The sequence below is a fragment of the Rhopalosiphum padi genome, chromosome 2 (assembly GCF_020882245.1).
Source record: "Rhopalosiphum padi isolate XX-2018 chromosome 2, ASM2088224v1, whole genome shotgun sequence".
In the NCBI taxonomy this organism is placed as follows: Eukaryota; Metazoa; Arthropoda; class Insecta; order Hemiptera; family Aphididae; genus Rhopalosiphum; species Rhopalosiphum padi.
Genome location: NC_083598.1, coordinates 1,649,886 through 1,670,493, shown reverse-complemented (window position 1 = coordinate 1,670,493; position 20,608 = coordinate 1,649,886). Strand labels below are relative to the sequence as shown.

General features: G+C 28.7%; 5 protein-coding genes across 5 annotated transcripts; 3 read left to right on the top strand and 2 right to left on the bottom strand.

Annotated features, from left to right (window-relative positions):
• Positions 1-738: 738 nt before the first annotated feature.
• LOC132923420 (2-oxoisovalerate dehydrogenase subunit beta, mitochondrial) lies at positions 739-3,804 on the bottom strand. Its single transcript, XM_060987400.1, has 7 exons — positions 3,414-3,804; positions 3,263-3,340; positions 2,103-2,305; positions 1,867-2,022; positions 1,172-1,489; positions 1,018-1,104; positions 739-959 (listed from the first exon to the last, which is right to left on the bottom strand). The coding sequence occupies exons 1-7, from the start codon at positions 3,535-3,537 to the stop codon at positions 819-821; spliced, it is 1,107 nt and encodes a 368-aa protein (XP_060843383.1). The 5' UTR covers positions 3,538-3,804; the 3' UTR covers positions 739-818.
• A 321-nt stretch (positions 3,805-4,125) lies between these two features.
• LOC132923421 (RNA-binding protein PNO1-like) lies at positions 4,126-6,019 on the top strand. Its single transcript, XM_060987402.1, is given in 3 exon segments — positions 4,126-4,766; positions 4,769-4,984; positions 5,682-6,019. Coding segments are annotated over 3 exon segments (615 nt in total). The 5' UTR covers positions 4,126-4,628; the 3' UTR covers positions 5,943-6,019.
• Positions 5,930-7,476, bottom strand: LOC132923419 (U3 small nucleolar RNA-interacting protein 2). The gene is given in 2 exon segments (XM_060987399.1): positions 5,930-6,333; positions 6,335-7,476. Coding segments are annotated over 2 exon segments (1,371 nt in total). The 5' UTR covers positions 7,361-7,476; the 3' UTR covers positions 5,930-5,988.
• Positions 7,477-7,592: 116 nt separating this feature from the next.
• LOC132923418 (splicing factor 1) lies at positions 7,593-12,496 on the top strand. Its single transcript, XM_060987398.1, has 9 exons — positions 7,593-7,774; positions 7,881-8,026; positions 8,097-8,231; positions 9,659-9,734; positions 10,421-10,573; positions 10,641-10,747; positions 10,808-10,974; positions 11,036-11,194; positions 11,502-12,496. The coding sequence occupies exons 2-9, from the start codon at positions 7,936-7,938 to the stop codon at positions 12,243-12,245; spliced, it is 1,632 nt and encodes a 543-aa protein (XP_060843381.1). The 5' UTR covers positions 7,593-7,774; positions 7,881-7,935; the 3' UTR covers positions 12,246-12,496.
• Positions 12,497-13,342: 846 nt separating this feature from the next.
• Positions 13,343-19,552, top strand: LOC132920359 (integrator complex subunit 2). Its single transcript, XM_060982689.1, has 16 exons — positions 13,343-13,941; positions 14,014-14,152; positions 14,221-14,470; positions 14,527-14,657; positions 15,463-15,642; positions 15,701-15,873; positions 15,942-16,142; positions 16,226-16,409; positions 16,472-16,620; positions 16,689-17,203; positions 17,279-17,431; positions 17,591-17,756; positions 17,817-18,036; positions 18,652-18,762; positions 18,844-19,057; positions 19,132-19,552. Exons 1-16 carry the CDS (start codon positions 13,658-13,660, stop codon positions 19,482-19,484), a joined length of 3,423 nt encoding a protein of 1,140 aa, XP_060838672.1. The 5' UTR covers positions 13,343-13,657; the 3' UTR covers positions 19,485-19,552.
• Positions 19,553-20,608: the final 1,056 nt, after the last annotated feature.

The following is a 20,608-nucleotide window of genomic DNA, read 5'->3' as shown; positions in this document are numbered from 1 at the left end:
ATTATATTTTGAAGCAATTTTTTTTATAGTAACTTAGATATTGAAAAAAAACTTTTAAAATCAAAAATGACAAAAATGTCTATAAATATCTCAAAGAATCAAATTATACAAACTATTATGTATTAAATAAAAATAGTGTATATGTATAAACAATTCTAATATAAACATTTGACGAAAATTGACATTGATGTTTGCGCACACAATTGAAATATAATATCACAAATTTAAAAGTAGAAATATTTCAACACGACAGTTAGTAATTCGGTGCAACAAGTCCAGCGGTGTTTCGAAATGGAACCAGCGAAATTCAGCTCAAAATCTAATACTCTTAATATTTGTTAGAATGTTAATATCATTATTAAAATAATTTTTGGGTTAATTTAAACTTAACTCATCCATTTCAGTGACTTACTCAATAACAAGGTATACTGGACACCTGACACATACTGTACAGCACAACAACAAAGCTGATGAACTGTTACCTTATCTTGATGACTATTTACTTTTATTTATAAATATAAATATTTCTTTATAATCATCAAATGGTTGGTGAAACCCGTTAACTATAAAGCAAGTATAAATAACAAACTTTATCCAATTCATAACACCAAAGTTTATCGTTAGACATAATTTATAATTTCCAAAGTATTTTTATTTTATTACATTAAATACTTGATTAATTTGCAATTAAAACCAAATAAAAAAATGTATTTAACAAATCAACATTTAAAAAAAAAATATATTAAAATAATTTAATAAGCTATAAAAGTACAATTTTAATAATAAATAATAATTAAATTAAAAATCTTAGTTTATTATTAATAATTAACTAATTCTTTAATGGCTTGTAAACATTTCCATTTGTTTGGTAAGTAAAACTGTTCAAAAACATGAGGAAATGGGGTATCATAACCTGTCACACGTCGTATTGGAGACTCTAAATGGAGAAAACATTCTTCCTAAAAATAAAACAATTGTTTAAAAATCATATTGTGAACATAACAAATAATTAATTACTTGTATTGAAGCAGATATTTCAGCACCAAAACCACCAGTTAAGGGAGCTTCATGGGACACTATAGCACGGCCAGTTTTTTTCACAGACTAATTAATGAATATTCAATAAATATAAAAATGAATGTATTTATTTAAAAAAAATTTGACTACTAACGTTTGCCACTGTTTGTTTATCCCAAGGTAGAATGGTCACCAAATCAATTACTTCACAAGAAATTCCAAAATCTTTATTAGCTATTTCTGCGACTTCAAGCAACACATGAACTTGAGTACCCCAACCAATTAATGTTATGTCTTTACCCTCGATCAACACATCAGCTTTTCCTAATGGAAGTTCATAATCATCATCAGGCACATCGTCAACTGCTAATCTATACATAATTTTAGGCTCAAAAAATATGCACGGATTTGGATCACGTATACAAGATAGAAGTAACCCTTTTGCTGTTAGTGCACTGCGAGGCATAACAATCTGTAATAATTTTTATACAAAGAACTTATAAATAATTTTACTTTTTAAGTAAAAATTTTAATTAAATTTAATGTCTAGAAAATATGCCAAAATATTATAGAATGCTTGAATTTTCTAAAAATTCTAAACATATTGTACAAAAATTAATTAAATTTGAAATTATTATTATATTGCTTGTATACCATATATCGTACTCATAACGCTTAATTAATGTCTTTAACAATAATTTATGATTATAATGAAGAGTAAAAATATATATTTGAGACATCAATGTTAATAACAATTTATAGTATGGAATATATTTAAAAACTGATGATAATAAAATGTTGAGATATTTACTGAACAATTACTAAACACAAATTCAAAATAATAATTACTTTAAGTCCAGGTGAATGAGCATAAAAACTTTCAGGACTCTGTGAATGATATAGTGCTCCATGACCAACAGCAGAACAAGGAGTACGTACAGTTAATTTACCACAGTCAAATAAATTACCAGAACGGTACCGATATTTTGCTGCTTCGTTCACTAACTAAAAATAAATGTTGTATAACAATTTATCAATGGGTATTATTATTAAGATTTAATTCAGGAACAACATTATTCAAATACTTGGTCTAATGCAGGAAACATGTAATCTGCAAATTGAATTTCTGCAATTGCTGTGGTTCCGGCTACAGCAAGACCAATTCCAAAACCAACAATACCTTGTTCGCAGAGTGGTGTATTAAAAACGCGGTCCTCGCCATATCGTTCACGCAGGCCACTAGTACATCTAAATACACCACCAAATCCTACGTCTTCGCCAAATACAACTAAAATATCAGTACACATACAATTTAATGTGCAAAAATACAATATGTATTATGAATCATAATCTATGATACAAAAAAAATTTATAAATTGATTTATATTGTTATTTATTTGGTGTATGACAAATTTGTGTTATAATATTAATATTATGATTATATAATGACCAAAACATATAAATTATACGATATTATCATCATTCAGGTATATTAATCTGACCTTATTGTAACTTTACTGTTTGTTGAAGGGAGAAAGGTAAAATTAAACTTTCAAAGCAAACATGACAAAATATTTTTGTTTATTTTAAACAATAAATAGATAGAAAAATAGTTACAAATTATTAATGAACCGATTATGTACAGATTCTCTCTGTACATGATTCTTTATCTTTTAACCCATTGACTTTTCTTAATTTTATACCTAACAACCTAATATAATATTCTATTAATTATACTCGTTAGTCAGAATCAAACCTTTTTCAGGATCAATCATATGTAATACAAAAGTTAATTGTGTATGATAAAATAATACCTGAAGTTAATAGATAATCTCAATCAAATATCTAATAAAAATGAATGTCAATTTTACATACAGGAAAAATAGCGTTGTATAATTTTTTATAATAGAATATATTAGTATGTTTTATTCATATATAGATTTATTCATCAAATAGTACTAATGAAACATAATACATTTATTACTTTGTTAGTAACATTATTTTCATTGAATGTTTTCTTTATATTAAGAACTAGAATATGTTATCTAGATTCTTTCTTATTGAATAATGATAAATAAATTGTTCTATTTATGAAAATAAAAATAATCACCCAGTTATCATAATTTATCTCTCTATACAAAAAGAAAATTGTAATAATTTGTTTGAAATATTAATAAAACTAAAAAAAATAGTACCAAGTAATTACAGCTTAAATATACAAGATTAAAAATTTATAATAAATTACCGCTGTTTGAATCTTTGCTGAGTACCAAATCCATGGCACTATTGATTGCCTGATACATATTCTTCTTACTAGTTTTACCTAAAATGTGTTAAACAATAAATATTAGAATAAAACCAATGTAAGTAATGATTTCATAAAAATACAATCTCACCGAGTTCTTCGGAAATCCGTTCAGGGTGATATACGAAATGAGACGAATGCCGTTTGAGACAGCCGCACAATATATTTTTGGTAGCATTGCAGACTAAAGAATATTTATTAATAACAGTGTGCATAATTACGTAATTTTTAAAAGGAACTTAATTATAATAGGTATTGTCTGATGAAAATCACTGTATTTGAATGTAAGCAAAAAAAAAAAATAGCTTAACTTGAATTATATAAAAGTAATAACAACTAATAACGATCCGACCGCTAGGCACCGTGATATACTTCTAGACGACCTGTGTCAGGTACTCAGATATGACTGCTATTAACTAAGATGCTATAAATTAAATTATAATCAACATTATTTCAACGTCCAGAACTCGAGTCACATGACCTCACGTGTAGCAGTGAGTAGTGAGTAGTGACGTACGCGTCGATAGTGTCGAGCGTTGGCATTAGGCAACTTTAGTAACTACCTACCTTAAATATATTAATCTGGGGAACTAGGTACCGTTTACCAAGTAATAAAAGACCAAGTGAACAATATCAGGCCTCGTACTTCGTAATAACTCTAATTCTAGAGCAACAGCCAATGGCTTATTTTTACAATATAACATTTTTTACTCGATGGCCAGACGAACAAATAAAACTGTACCTACGTGGCTACATTTTAATATTTACAATATTTTACGTTTTAGTATATTACAGTATTTCACAGTTTTGACTATGGTCTATAATGTATTTGAATTTTGAGTATACACAAATACTCAATACTGTAGTTTGTAAATTTGGCACGTGAATAGCCATTGATCATTATGTAGTCGCATAAGACATGGACGATGGGCAGACTACCTAAGTTAATTACTATATGTAGTGGGAAGTATTTAGGTACCTAGTAATAGTAAATAAAATGTTAATAGTAATATACCTAGTATTAAATTAAATATTATTAATGGCTCTAGTCGAGCATAGATTTAAAAAACGAAATAAAAATTTGAACAAGAATTTCAAATTTGAATCGCTTATCAGTTGTATCACTCAGACCCATATATTCATTTGATTATCATTCATTTGTTGCACGGCGCACGTGTGTATAGTCCACTACTGTACTGTCTGTACTACTGTCTGGTCTGTGTATTCCTATTTCATTTTCACCGTATTTTATTAATATTTGTATGTACGATTACTGTGCGACGTCTGAAGACCCTCGAATTTCAGTATGTCATGTCACCTCGCAAAAAATCTCCTGAGAAAAGTCCAGTCCACCAAGTCGGCATCAGACAACTATGATGTGCGCAAGATGCCAGTACCGTCGCATAGACTCACGCCGGTAAAGGAACACTGGTTAAAGATCTATTGATCTATACGCCCGTCATCGATCACCTTCGACTGGACATTAGGTTCAACGTCAAATCTAGAAACGTGGAAATCAGAAATCTCGTTGCTGACAACGAGATCGGCTCACAGCATTTGCAGAAGGTCGCAGACTTTGTCAAGACGTTTGTCTACAGGTTTGAAGTGGAAGTCGCGCTGGCGTTGATAAGACTGGACAATCTGTTTGTCGAATCTATTGAAGTATGTATCTCTAATATATTATTATATATTTATACTCAACTATAGTATCATTCATTAACTTCAAAGTTAACATTTGTCACCCATCTAAAAGGTGTAGAATTTAGGCATAATATTGTATCCTATTAAGCGTTAATATTCACAAGTCACAACAGGAAAATAATGTATATTTTTAAATTTTAATGCTTTTTTTTTGTTAATTCTCAAAAGAGATAATTTAGCTAAGAACCAGTTTAAGGTTTAGATTGTTTATTATAATCTGCTGGTCCTACCAGATTGATTTTTATAATCGCCACACCTATTACCTATTGTTGTTTTAGAAAAGATTATTTGATACTTAATTTTATAATCTTTTAAATCAATCTTTAACATCACATGATTTGGATACAATATATTTAAATTGTTGATACACATTACTAATTATATCCCAAGTATATTTGAGAAGTGAAATTGGACAGCTGTCTTTCCCCTCATCTATTGGTTGCACACTAATATCTTAAATCCATAAAAATTATCTTAAGTTAAACTATAGATAGATATTTTGAAAATGAATAAAACTTGTTGATTGATCTTGTGGGGAGAATTTTTAGATTTTTTTCATTTAAAAAATAATTTTTAACCCTATTGGCGAATATAAATTTAATATTTTTAATATATTTCTATATTTTGAATTGATGTTCCAATCTTTTTTTTAATTTAGGTGAAAGACGTAAAAACATTAAAAGGAAATCCTTTATCACGTGCAATTGGGCGATTAGCTGGAAAAAGAGGTCAGAGAAAGTTTACTATCAAAAATGTTGCAAACACCAGAATAGTATTGGCAGACTCAAAAATTCATATATTAGGATCATTACAAAATATACAAGTAGCTATGAGAGATATTTGTAATTTTATTCTTGGATCTCCGCCTTCTAAAGTCTATGAACAATTACAACAACTCGCTAAGAGTAAAGTTTTATAAAATTGTATATTTTAAAATTAAAATAACAAGTTATGACATGTATAATTTATTTTTTAATAAAGTTTAATTTAATTACATACAAGCTGTTTTTGACACCAGTTACATTGTGCCATCTGCCAAATCTATGTTCATTGCCAGTAACCACAATCAATCGACTACCATCGTTAGTGAATACAAGTCCATTTATAAAACCTTTGATAGGAACATTGAATAATGGTAATAATGACTTAAAGTTATTTGAACACCTCCAAAATTTGATAATTCCATTGTTGCTTCCAGACACTATCAGGTCTGAATTCTCTAAAGCTCCAACTGCAGATACCCAGTTGGGTTGACCGTTAGTATTGTTAATTCCATGTGCGTTTTCAACATTACACAACGGTTTTTTTTTTCAATGTTCCCCAAATACTGACGCTTCCATTATCGCTGCCAGTGACAAAATGGGCACTATCAATTTTTTGAACAGTATCTATTGAACCACCTGTTCCATTGAATATCAACTGTGTTTCATCCTGTATCTTCCATACTCTAACCATATTCTCCAAGCCTCCAGCTGTGACTAAACGATCCTTTTGTAACATGTCCATGTTGGTAACTTCATTTTGATGGCCAAAAAGTGTTTCTACATAACACATATCAACAAGATTCCAAACTTTGACACTTTTATCTTTTGAGCAACTGAATAGTTGGTTAGATTCATTACAAATTTTCAAGCCAGTAACACCATCTTTGTGGCCTGTCAACGATCCAATATAGTCTAATGTGATTGGATTTCGGACCACAATAAGACCTGAATTGTCTCCAGACGCTAAATAATTATCTGAAACGGCAAGAGATAAGACAGGATAATTGTGGTGCGTCGGATTATATTGAGGTTTTTTGCGATTATAACTCAGAGATTTGTGTACTTTACAGGTTTCTAAGTCCCATTGTATTATGGAAGAATCTTTTGAACAGGAATATGCATACTTATCATTAGATGATATAACAGTGCAAGTAATAGCCTTGACGTGGTTTCTGTTTCGCAACTCAACAATGTCAGTTGAAGTCGACAAACTGTCGGCCAATTTTGTTTTTAATTGCCCTTTCTGATCGAGGACGTCGTCTTTTAAACGTTTTAAAACATTTTTGTTCAATTGTTCATCATCTTCATCCTCTAAACGCCGACGCTCTTCATCCTCAATCTCACTCAAAAACTTCTTGGCGAGTTGAACTTTTTTCTCACTCGCTGTAATATACTTTTCACCATCCGATTCGGACGAATATGGTTGTTGATCATCGTGGTCAGACTCGCTAGAATCGGATGAGATCTCGTCGTCAGCTTGATTTTGCGTCTTTTTTTTCTTAATGTTGTTGTTAGTGATGCGCACCGGTGGTTTTTTACGTTTCGAAACATTTTTACGAATGAAAAACGACATTATATTCAATAGAAAAACAAACGTGCAAAATAATATGCAATTAAATAATAAATATATATACACGAAGTACACAACACGAACGCATGTGACTAAAATTCAAACCATCTTACGAATGAATGAGTGATAAGTATAGTGATAAAAAAAAATTAAGGTTATGTCATGGAGTAGAAATTTAACGAAAAATGGCTTTGCTGAGGAGTACTGCTGGTAGGCGTCAACAAACACGAATAAATTTATCAACTCAATACCAGATTCCGAACCTCAACTCTCAGGCCCTGTTTAAAGGTCGGCAGACGCATTGTTTTATGATTTACAGATCATACACTAGACACTTAGACATCTCGTAATTCGTTTCTCAGTAGTCAACAACTTAAGTGACGATCGTACTTAATGACCGATACCGTTATCGCATAGGTAAGTTTCTTGTAAAGTATATTATTATTGAATCATATCCATGGACAATCATTAACTGCAATGTACGTTTAAACTTCAAATAATAATAAACACACGACTATTTCAGTTTTTCTTTCTAAAACTCGTGACAGGCTGTTCACGATTTAGTGTTGATTGAAAATATGAGCTCTAACATGGGCGTCAATAACTACATGAATATGTTTGTACAACCTCAGAACGGTGATACTTCACTAAGTAAACGTGAATCGTCTAGTAAGTTCATGAATAATATATCTTATATAAAGTCAATTGCACTTAGTAAACAATTTGTATGATTTTTTAGGTTCTGATGCTAATGACCGTAAGCGTAAGAAGAAGTCGAGATGGGGTGGAAGTGACTTGGAGAAAACATTTATACCAGGCATGCCCACAGTACTACCTCATAATCTCACTAAAGAACAAGAGGAAGCTTATATTTGTAAGTCAATATTTTTTTGTATAACATTAATTAAAATAATTTTTCTAAATTAATTTAATATGTGCATGACATAACATTAATAGGTAATATATTTAAAAAAAAAAAAAACTGAAAAAAATGTTTTTTGTTGAATATGTTTTTTATTCTAAAACATTAAGTCATGGTGAATGAATTTAAATAATCCAGTATTGTCCGGGTATGTATGGGCAAACAAGCAATATTAAGTAACTCATTGGAAAGTTCATTTTTATATTGTATTATTGTAATATGAGGATTATTTTTTTGTTTTTAGTGAAATATTTAGCTGAGAAATATCTACCAAACTGTTACAATGATTTAAACATATGGCATTATTGTTGTTATTTACCTTGTCTTATATAATACATTAATACTTTATAAGCTATAGTATAGCTATAAACTTATTTGATGTAATCCAACTAGTTCATGTGTATTAAACTTCAATTTAAAGTTTGATATTCATTTAAAACCATAATAATTATAATATTTATTTAAATAAGGCTAATATGTTCAGTTATTTATTCTTTTTTAAGATTTTGAGAAATAAAATACGAGTAATATGCTCAATCTATGTACATACAATAATTATGTACTCAAAATTATGGAATAGAATTCATTTTTTTCTTTACAGTGCACTGACTACTATCTACCTAACCCGATGTACAAGAATATGAAAGGATTTGTATATTTTTGGGTTTAGGTAATAATATAACTAGAACATATTCAATGTTTTTAATTTGTTATTACTTTATTTTTATTTGGGCATGGTAGTTTATAAAAACTTGCATGTTCCAAAACCAAATATTTTAATCATAATTTAAACTCTTATGTTCAAATCTATTCTGTAAAAATGATTATCCCTTATTATTTATAATCTTTAATATTATTTATCTAAATTAAATATTAAGTGTATAATAGTATAAAAAAAAAAAAATAATATATTATCTTTTTTTTATGCTCTTATAAACTTATTACATTTACTATAGTTTACTTATTGTTTAGCTTCTGAATTTTTCGTAATATTTGATGTATTCATTTTTATTATATGCTTACATCTAATCTATTTTAATTCTTATTTTATTAAGATTAATATATTTTTGTCTCAATATAGGTAAATTAAAACTATTTCGTCCTTGCATGAAAACTTAGAAAAATTATGGATGTTGTACATATACAATTTAATTAATATCTAAATCTTAAAAATTAATTAAAATAATTTTTTTAATTATTAGTATCATTAAATAACAATTAAAAAAAAGTTTAAATATGGTGCTGAATAAATATGATGATGAAATATTTTATTTAACTGTAATTTAAATATTTGTTATAAAATATTTTATGAGTTATATTAATCGTTATGTACTAATTTCCGGGCGTTTTTGCCCTATTCTAACCCGTTTACATTTTAGTACAACTACAAATAGAAGAAATTGGACGCAAGCTGAGGACAGGAGAACTGGGCATTCCATCTAATCCTGAAGAAAGGTTTGACTGATTTGGAAATCCATCAACTATTATTTAGCACTACTACTATCGATACATTATACGGTTTGGTCTAATCATAATATTGACATTTATAATACTATTTGTTTTGTTTTCAGTAGAGAATCACAAAGAAATTCCTAAAGGGATTATTTTAAGATTAGGGTTAATAATTAACCACGGAAAGTTCCACTACTTTAATTTTACATTTAAAATGCAAAATCATTACTATTGTGATTTTTTTTAATATTTTCTATTAAATTATAGATGGTACTTAATAGTTAATACTTCAGTTTATTGTTTCAAATAATGAAGAAATAATTTTATAAAAATGATATGTGGAACCTTCCTTCAGTCATGAATTAATTAAATTAATATTTCATTAATTTTGTTAGGTGATTAATTAATTTTTCCTAAACAGGCATAATATGTTTAATTTTAAGTTTAATTTACGATTTTCATTAATATTTTTATCTAGCATTTATATTTTAATTTTTGAAGTTGAATCGTGTTCTTCCAGTGGATGCTAATCTAAAAATTTTCATATCTAAATATGATGAACATTCATTTTATAATTTGATATATTATATAATGTCTACGTGACCTTAAACATTTTTATTTTTCATTAAGACTATACATTTAGAGCTAAATTATTAGATACCAAGAAAGAATCACCAATATTGTTTCAGATCACCTTCGCCAGAACCCATTTATAGCAGTGATGGTAAGCGAATGAATACTAGAGAATATCGAACTCGTAAAAAGTTGGAAGAAGAACGTCATAGACTTATTCAACGCATGGCAACAATAAATCCTACATTTAAACCTCCTGCTGATTATAAGTAAATATTAATACTAAAATTTCAAATAAATGCTGAAAAACTAATAATTATAAATTCTAAATTCCAGGCCTCCTGTTATTCGTGTTAGTGATAAAGTAATGATACCTCAAGATGAACATCCTGATATCAATTTTGTGGGTCTTTTAATAGGACCACGTGGAAATACATTAAAATGTTGGTTAAAATTAATTCATTTACTATTAAAATGTCATCTAATACTTATGCATTTTCTAGCAATGGAAAAAGAGACTGGTGCAAAAATTATTATCCGTGGTAAAGGTTCAGTCAAAGAAGGAAAAGTTGCCCGTAAAGATGGACAACCACTACCAGGAGAAGATGAGCCATTACATGCTTATGTAACTGGAAACAATCCTGAATATGTTCAAAAAGCTGTGAACAAAGTATTTTTTTATACACTTGGTTACTATTTAATTACATATTTATATAATATATTATTTGTAGATTAAAGAAATTATAAAACAAGGTGTAGAAGTTCCAGAAGGACAAAATGATTTAAGGCGCATGCAACTTAGAGAACTTGCTTTATTGAATGGTACACTGAGAGAAAATGATGGACCTAGGTGTTCTAACTGTGGTGCTGCTGATCATAAATCTTGGATGGTGAGTATAACGAGTTGCTATAATTCTGTAGAAATTATAATTAAGTGTTTTTAATGCAAATTATAACTAAAAATCATTTTCCAATTAAATATAAATTATAATAATGACTAAATTCATAAATATGTTCTATATAATATTATATACTACTTAATCTATATTTGGACCTAACTTTTTAGCACAGAATTATTAATATCAATTATATATAATTAGTAGATTGTTATTATATTTCAAATAATATTATGAAAACTAAAAAATACTCATATTAATTATATAATTAAGTTTGCTATTGTATTTATTTTGTTTTTAGTGTCAAGATAAACCTAATGTTACAAACAGTATATTATGTACTCAATGTGGTGGAGCTGGACATATTGCAAAAGATTGTAGAATGAAAAATACAGGTGGTGCTAGTTTTCCAGTTAATCAGGATAAGAATAAAATTGATGAAGAATATATGTCTCTGATGGCTGAACTTGGTGAAGGTCCACCGCCACCAAAACATAATGATGATAATTCCATGCGTCCTTCTATTGGGAACAGTAATGGAGGTTTATTTAATAAACCTCAACCATTAAAACCACTTATGTCAATACCGCCACCTCATTCAATACCAAATTCATTGCCTCCACCGCCCTGGTCAAATCAACCAATGAATGGAGCACCCATGCCTCCTCCTGGAATAAATGTTCCACCTCCCTGGCAAATGCCACCACCATCAAATCAACAGTATTCTAACATTCCACCACCACCACCAGCTAATCAAAACTTTCAACAACAGATGCCATGGGCCATGCCACCACCTCCACCACCTCCCAACCAACCAACATCTATGCCACCTCCATGGCAACAGGGTCCACCACCTAATCCTCCTGCTCCAACAACTGTATCTGGTATGTGGCCTCCACCAACTCAACCATGGCCAAGCCAACAACAACAACAAACAAAAGTTCCACCCTCAATGAATCCTCCAACTATGATGATGCCACCCCCTGATTTACAAACACTATTAGCTGTTCCACCTCCGCCGCCACCACCTCCTCCTTCAAATTAAATAACAACAAGAATTATATAAATGAATTAAATAGAGTTCTCTTTTCGCTTGTAGTCAAAACATTCTGTTTATTACAAGTATTTTCTCAAAAACCATTTTGTAAAATAATTTTTATATTTTGTTTTTACATTTATTTATGAATAAAGATTAGTACGACCAATTTTGGGATTTTGGGAATTTTCAGTTTAACAGTTTTTTCTCTTATGTACCATGTATATTTGAAATTCAATAAAACAATTTTTAAGAGTGAATGGCTTAATTTTATTTGACTATTATTGTAGTTTCAAAGTAACCTTAAATATTTATATTTATTGATAATTATAAACTATTAAACACAAAATGCAAGAACTATTTCAAATTAATCAATCATAGATGCGTAGTAAAAGGTAGCAAAGAAAAAAGTATGTACATTTTAATAGTTTCTAAATTATGATTAATATGTTAAGATACAAATATAGTAATGTACCATCAATACGGGTGAAATGAATACGATTTTGATCTTTCCCAGGCTTCTACAACTTCAATACTAATTTTTTAAATTTGAAAAAATCTAGTATATGAGCACAGTAATGACTGCATTTACATTAAAAAAAATGAAATTTAACCATAATTCGGTTAAAAGAATAAATAAAAATGGATGTTCCAAGTCACATTTATAAACATGATCAGTCTAATCAATTTTAGATAATATTAAAAAAAAAAAACTTATCTATGGATATAAGCAGGGTCGCAAGGGCGTATTTAGAAATGTCTTATGGAGAAGGCACCTTAGATCGTAAATGATCTAAGAAAGGCACAAACAAAAAGTTCAAATTTGCGTACATGTGGCGTAGAATTGTAAAATATCTCATATTATAAAAAAATAAGGTGAATGAGGGGGAGCACAGGTCCCTCCCTTAAATACGCCCCTGGATATAAGCATGACGGGTGAACAGCATTTAAAATTTAAATTCAAACGTTGTGTTTACTCGTAACCGCGTTCGTTATCAATTTATCATTCAAGTTTATGACGTCATACCAAACACTCTTTTTACATAACCCATACGAAAACTGAACTTGTAAAAAACGTGATAACTGATGGCATATCAACAAATATTTTAATCCGAATAATAAAAATAATAAATCATAAACATAAACTATAAAACATTAATATTTCAAACAAACGGAAGATAGAATACTTTTTTTTTTAAATAAACAATATTTTTCTATAGTTATATTATTATATATATTTTAAGCCTTAGGTAAAAAAACGAATCACTAATTTCCGAAAGACGAAAGTCGCAATGTTTTTGGAAGATGTTGTTTTGTTCTATGACGATATGCGACCGCGTTGACAAAAGCTATTCTTGAAAAATACTAAATAATAATTCGGTTTATGCTATTATGAGTATGATTATTAACTAGTTACAGTCATGACGGTTAATTTAAACGTGTCGCACAAAGTGTTCCAAGCATTGCTTAACGTTGATATACAAGAACTATGCAAGTTGTCAGCAAAAGACATCCGTCCAGTATTACCATGTCTGGTTCGAATGAGCTTAATATCATCGGCGGACAACATGGCAGATTATGCCGATGGCAAGAAGGATATACTTACACTGTTGTCGGGAATAGAACTTGTCAATTCCATTGTTGCACTGTTGTCAATTGATTTTCACTCATTAGAAATAGATGTTAAAAAAGAACAAATATTAAGGTAAAGTTAAAAATGGCTCTTTACTTTAAACACAATTTTGTTTAATGTATTAATTGTGCATATTTATTTTAGACAAAAATTGGGTAGTACTCAGGCCGATAGTGTTCTTATTCATTCGCTACAAAATCCATTGTCCTTGGAATTTGAGAGAAGTGACTCTACTCGGCGGTTGAGACTTGTTTTGAGTGAAATCCTATATATTTCTTCACAGGTATAACAATTAAAATAATAAATAAATGTAAAAAAGATATTATTGTTTGATTTTCATCATGTATAAAGATTCAAGAACACCGTGAAAAACAACATGCATTACAAACTTCAATAAATTCAGAATTTTATATCAAGCAGTCAGATTTATTTGATTACCCAGTCTACATACCAGAAGTTTGTGATGTATTAAATATTGCTCTTTCTGAATTACCAGCTATACTTACAGTTCAAGATATTGCAGAAGTGTTGCTTCATGTTAAACATGGTCCAATTTTCATTTGTTGGATTGTAGCTAATTTTCCTGATTGTTTTTATGATGGTAATATTGAAAATGAATTTGTTTTAAAATAGCTTAACATTATAAAACTCTTTTAGTTTGTACAAGCTTAATACAAAACTCAGAAAGATATGAAGAAGAAAATGGCGGTAGTCGTATTCGAATGGAAGTCTTAACCCAGTTAAGTGCTATGTATCCACCTGCTGCACTTGTGATTCGTGCTAAATGTGTAAGCTCATTTTTTTTTAATAGTCAATTGCTTCTGAGCCTCTGTTAAAAAAGAGGTGTTTTCATGTTAGAATTTCTATGTAATTACTAATTCTTAAACAGATTATCATGATTACTATGTTTTCTGAATTTATTCTTTATCACAATTATTATTTTTAATTGTTCTTTATAATGGGTGTCTTCGCGGTGATTATGTGGGGTTATGGACATAAATTGTACATTTTAAAATTCTCATAACTTGTTTTAAGATTAAAAATCAAAAAAAATCTAATCAACATATCTAAGATGATATTCTTAACATTTATGATAGGTTAACTCACTCTAATATTAAAAATAACAGTAAAACAAATTCTGTTGAACATTAATTTGTCCATATTATATGTTCGTTAGTAAGATAGAGACTAAATAAGTATATATAATATGCTCTCTATCTTTTCATAAATGTTGCTAACAATTTATTAATTTACACAAATACAATGTTACTTTTTAAGCAGTGCATCACTGCTAATCGTTGAAACATAATATTATTCTCCTTAGAAATGGTCCAACATAAATTTTTCTCTCATAACTGATTGTCAGTTATTAATTAATTTTAAAAACAAGATAACAGTATTGAGTCATTAACACTATTCAACTATGACACTTGGTCTTGATACAATTTTTCAAATTTTTTTGATTTAAAAAAGTAAATAATACTTGTGTCCTTAATAAAAATGAGCCTTAATCATTGTGGGATTGTGATAAACATATATTAAAAAAGTAAATAATTTATATTTTCTAATTTTTTATAATATGTTTATTCATAGGTTGAACTTAGTAAAATGCCTGCATTAACTATCATGTTGACATTAGAAAATAAAATTTCCAAAGTTTCATATCTGAATAATGTACAAAGTAATAATGACCTTGTGACATTCATTTCTGGCTTATTACTTGGAAATGACCCACAGGCTAGAAGTTGGTTTTCTCTTTTTATCCGACAGAAGGTGAGTAATAATTATAAATCTATAATATTATTTTAATTATTTAAATTATTTTATTTAGAGAACAAAAGATTCTGTGAATTTTGCTGTTCAAAATATGCGTGACGAGTTATTATTACAATTACAAAACTTATTGAAAAATGTTAAAGACAACACTTTACCCAACACAAGTGTTGTAGAATCTACTGTACTACTTAGACTTTATTGTGCATTGAAAGGAATAGCTGGTATCAAGTATGTGTTAAGCTTAGTTTTAAAAATTTAGCAAATTATATTAATTTCCAGATTATATTCTTTGGTAGATTTCAGGAAGAAGAAATCACTTCTCTCATGTCCTTAGCTACATGTTATCCACCTTCTACACCAGAAGGTGTTAGGTTTGTCACAATTTCATTGTGTATAATGATATGCTGCAATACTTTACTTGCTAGTTCAGAAAATGAAGCTAAATGTGTGCAATGGTTAAAAAGATTAGCAGGAAGCGAGTCACCTTTCTTTGGAAAGTAATATTTTATTAATTATGCTTTAAGTAACATGTACTTATTCAAAGTTTTACAAAATTAAAAGTTATTTACATTTACCTTAGGCCAACTGACACAACTGCAAGTTTTGGAGAAATGTTACTGTTGATGGCTATACATTTCCATAGTAGCCAACTAACTTGGATTTGTGATCATATGTGTAATACGTTAGGAATGAGAATAAATATCAGACAAAGCACAATGGGAAAAATGAAACAAATTTTCACTCAAGATGTATTTCCTGAACAAGTAAGTCTCTTACTATCTATTAATAATTTATCTAAAAGACTAATTTATTATTTTAATATAAGGTTGTAGCTTCTAGAAGTGTTAATATACCTGTCACTCCAAATCTAAATGCCAATATGTCTGGATTTTTGCCAATTCACTGTGTTTTACAGTTATTAAAAAGCCAAGCTTTTACAAAACATCGGGTTAACATTAAAACGTGGATATACAAGTATGCATGTTATAAAATATAACTAATAATTTAAAACTAACACCAATTTAATTTATTTTGTTTTCTAGTCAAATTTGCGCTAGTGTTTCGCCATTACATCCATTATTACCTTCTTTAATTGAAGCTTATGTCACTTCTATATTAGTGGTACCAAATAAAGCTACACAAGAATTAGCCGTTAATCAGCCAATTACAGAAGAAGAAATTTTAAAGGTTTTTGGTGATAAGGTATTAGACCAAACTGGTAATGAGAATTTTACAGCTCATCTCCTATTGCTGTATTATTTACTTTTATACGAGGAAAACAGTATGTCTTTGGCTTCTCAGCCCAATAGATTACAGTTAGTTGGACTGATCAGGTACAAAACTGAATTCTTGGCTGACATCCCTATTCGATATATAGTTCAACAAGCAGAAAAAGAGCATCCGTATTCTAGTTTGTTTTCTACTCTATTAAGACTTTTGGCCACACATTTTCCTCATTTGTCTCTAGTTGAGGACTGGATGGAAGATACAACATCAGAAAGTCAATTCGTATTGCAACACAAAGCTAAAAATATTACAACAGAAATGATAGAAAGTGGTATGGTAAAATCATTTATTTTTAATTTTTATTAACAATCACTTAAAACCTTTTTTAAATTAAACACGGTTTTAGGTTTAAGCATGATGGTTGAACGCCCTGAAAGAGCTGGAATTGTATTGAAAAGATTGTATGCTGAACGTCCAATTAAAATTTGGCCATTTGCACCGACCATATTAAAATTTCTGCCAAACACATTAGATTCTAACGTTTCAAGATATATTCAAGGTAAAATATTGTTGATTATTCGGAATTTATAAAGAATAATAATAGGGCTGGTATGGTCATATAGTATAAGACTACCGCCTTGATGACAGATGTACACCAAACTAGGTGTTTGGGTCTATCCAAAAAAAAATATATATATTAAATAGTTTTTATTTTCAGAATTATATAAAAAAGTTTGGTTAAGACTTAATACAGTTTTGCCTCGCAGTTTGTGGGCACTTACTATTAAAGCTTTACAGCATAACAATGGAGCAAGTGCATTGAAAGAGGAAAATTTAATTCAGGACCCTTTACAAGTTTTGCAATGTGATGCCAGAGTTTATAGGTAAAATATAAATTAAGTTTTACTTCAATTTTTATTATAAATGCCATTTGTTCAATTCAGGTGTCCGACAGTTTTGAGTATTGTAATCCGAGTATTGCAATCATCATTAGCAGCTTCAAGAAGTCATTTATCTCGTCTGGTCAATCAAAAAATATTTGCAACTGGGCAATTAACTCAAACTAATAATCGTGAAGAATACAAAAATGTGTTGACAGCTGCACAAGACAGTGCTGCAGTGCAACTTTTATTAGAGGCTTGTTTGGAAACTGAAGATGATCGAGTAAGCTTTTTTACATAAATATTTAGTTAAATTTTTGATGGATAATTTATTTTTAATTTACTCATACTTTTACTAGTAGAGAATCAAAATAATAATTTTAAAATTTTAAATAATTCTTATTTTGAATGCAATATTACTCTTGTTAATTTAATTTCTGATAATAACTATTGATATATTATTCATTTTAGAATGAAATGTATTAACTAAAATATAAATTATTTGTCTTCAAAAAATGTCATTTTAGATTTAAATCATAGCAAGTTTTCAAAATTATTTTCTTATTTTTAATATTTTATTTAGGTACTTTTATTTTTAATAGATCTTAACAATTGTTGAGTATGAGTTCTGACTTAAGTATTTGACAAATTTTAAAATATATTATCAGTTTTAAATTTAAAATACAAAATTTCATTCTAGTATGCACTAAGGTTAACATATTGAGAAATATGATACATATTGTCAATTTATTTTATTTGTACCTATTTACTAAAAATCACATTTTAATAATTAAATGCTGAAAAAAAATTATTCTTCCATTTAATTTATAAATGATTCTGGATTAAAAGAAAAATCCTTTATTATATTGTAATAATTAAACAATTATTTATTTTTAAGAAATCATTTTCTAACATGATGACATTGAGAGAAGTAAGAGGTGTCGTTTGTTCATTTTTACATCAAATGTTTATTGCTGATCCTCCACTTGCAAAATTAGTGCACTTCCAGGTATTTATACATTTTTATATATATTTCATAATACTAAATATTTTTATAGATCTTATACATAATTTGTTTTTTTATTTTCAGGGATATCCTAGAGAATTACTTCCAGTTACCTGTCTAGGAATTCCATCCATGCATATTTGTCTAGATTTTATTGCAGAACTTTTAAGCCAACCAGATTTCCAAAAACAGATATTTGCTATTGATCTTATTTCAAATATTTCCCAACAATATCCATTACCAAAATCATTAAGCTTAGCACGTTTAGCCATTAACACAATGTACACCTTTCTGTCAGGTAATATCAAAAAAATATTATCATGGTCCTATTAAATTTTTGAATAATTAATAATTATCACTGTTTTATTACAGTATTAACACAAGAAGACCGCCGTGAACTCTATATGCCTACATTACCAGCATTAGTCAGAATATGTCAAGTATTTCCCACTCTTAGCGAAGACTGTATAACATTCTTAAATCAACTAGGCCGCATGTGCGTGTCAGTTACATCTGTACGTTCGGATATATTTTTACTACCTGCTGCAGCCCAAAGGAGTGAAGAAATGGAGGGACCAAAACTTAGAATGCGACGAGTTCCGAAACCAGATATCTTTGACGAGCGCACAGATATTGCGGTAGCTAATAAGTTATTTGCTCAACAGGTTGAACTAACTGTTAAAGAAATATTACAGAATTGTTTGGAAAACAATGCAAGTGCTTGACTAGTTTTAAAGATGCCTTTGTAACAATAAAATAATAGTGCAAATAAAATTGATGTCTTTAAAAAGTATTATGCGCTATAAAAATTACTATATCTACTTAGCAGTATTTATATATAATTTTAAATTCCAAGAGTATCGATGAATGTATTGGTTTTATAATATGTTAATAAATAAAAAAACAATTTTTGTATGAAGACAGTATAGCTGAGAAATGTTTCAATCTTCAACAATGAGATATCTGGGAACAAACTGGATTAAGTATTTTCTTTTGGGGAGGTAAAATGCAAAAATGTTCAACACATATAATATGTCCCAAAAGTCCAGTATCACCCTAGTATTTCTGTGTTAAATCAATATATTTAAATGCGGTTTTTTTTATAGTAATAAATAATAATTAATAAGTATAAAAATTTTGATTGAATGGCATAAAATTAAATTTTTTTATGCAATTAAGTTTTTTAAATTTTCAAGATAGCAATTTTGTTTATCTTATTTTTTAAAACAGCTTAAATTATATCTTTTTAAGCTAATTATGATTTATGAGTGTATAAAATGTTAAAATTCAATAATGCATAAAACTCGCTTAAAAATTAAAAAATTGTAAAAAACCAATAAGAATATTATTTGGTACTGGTTTGTTATTGTGAGTGAAAACTTTACAGCCCCGCCACTCAGGTTTGTTATCTCCCCACCATCCTTAATAATAATAAATACACAGATTTAAAATATAATTAAGTTAATCATAGATACAATTTTGTGGATCTTAAGAGGACGTCACACCCGCATATGTTGTCTCCGTCTTACACACATATGACATAGTGAATTTTTGTTCACCAGTTTTAATAGTGTGCTTTTAGTTTTGATATTAGAGTGAATTGACCTATTATCAAACTTTTAGGTAAGAACATTATCTGTGTTCTCGCGTTGGCTTTTTACGATATTTTAATTTTTAAGTGAGTTATGCGTAGTATAGCGTATGAAAAATATAAATATTTGAAAATGCTCATAACTCATTTAAAAATTAAAATATCGTAAAAAACCAACGAGAGAACATAAATAATGTTCTTACCTAAAAGTTTGATAATAGGTCAATTCACTCTAATAACAAAACTAAAAGCACACTA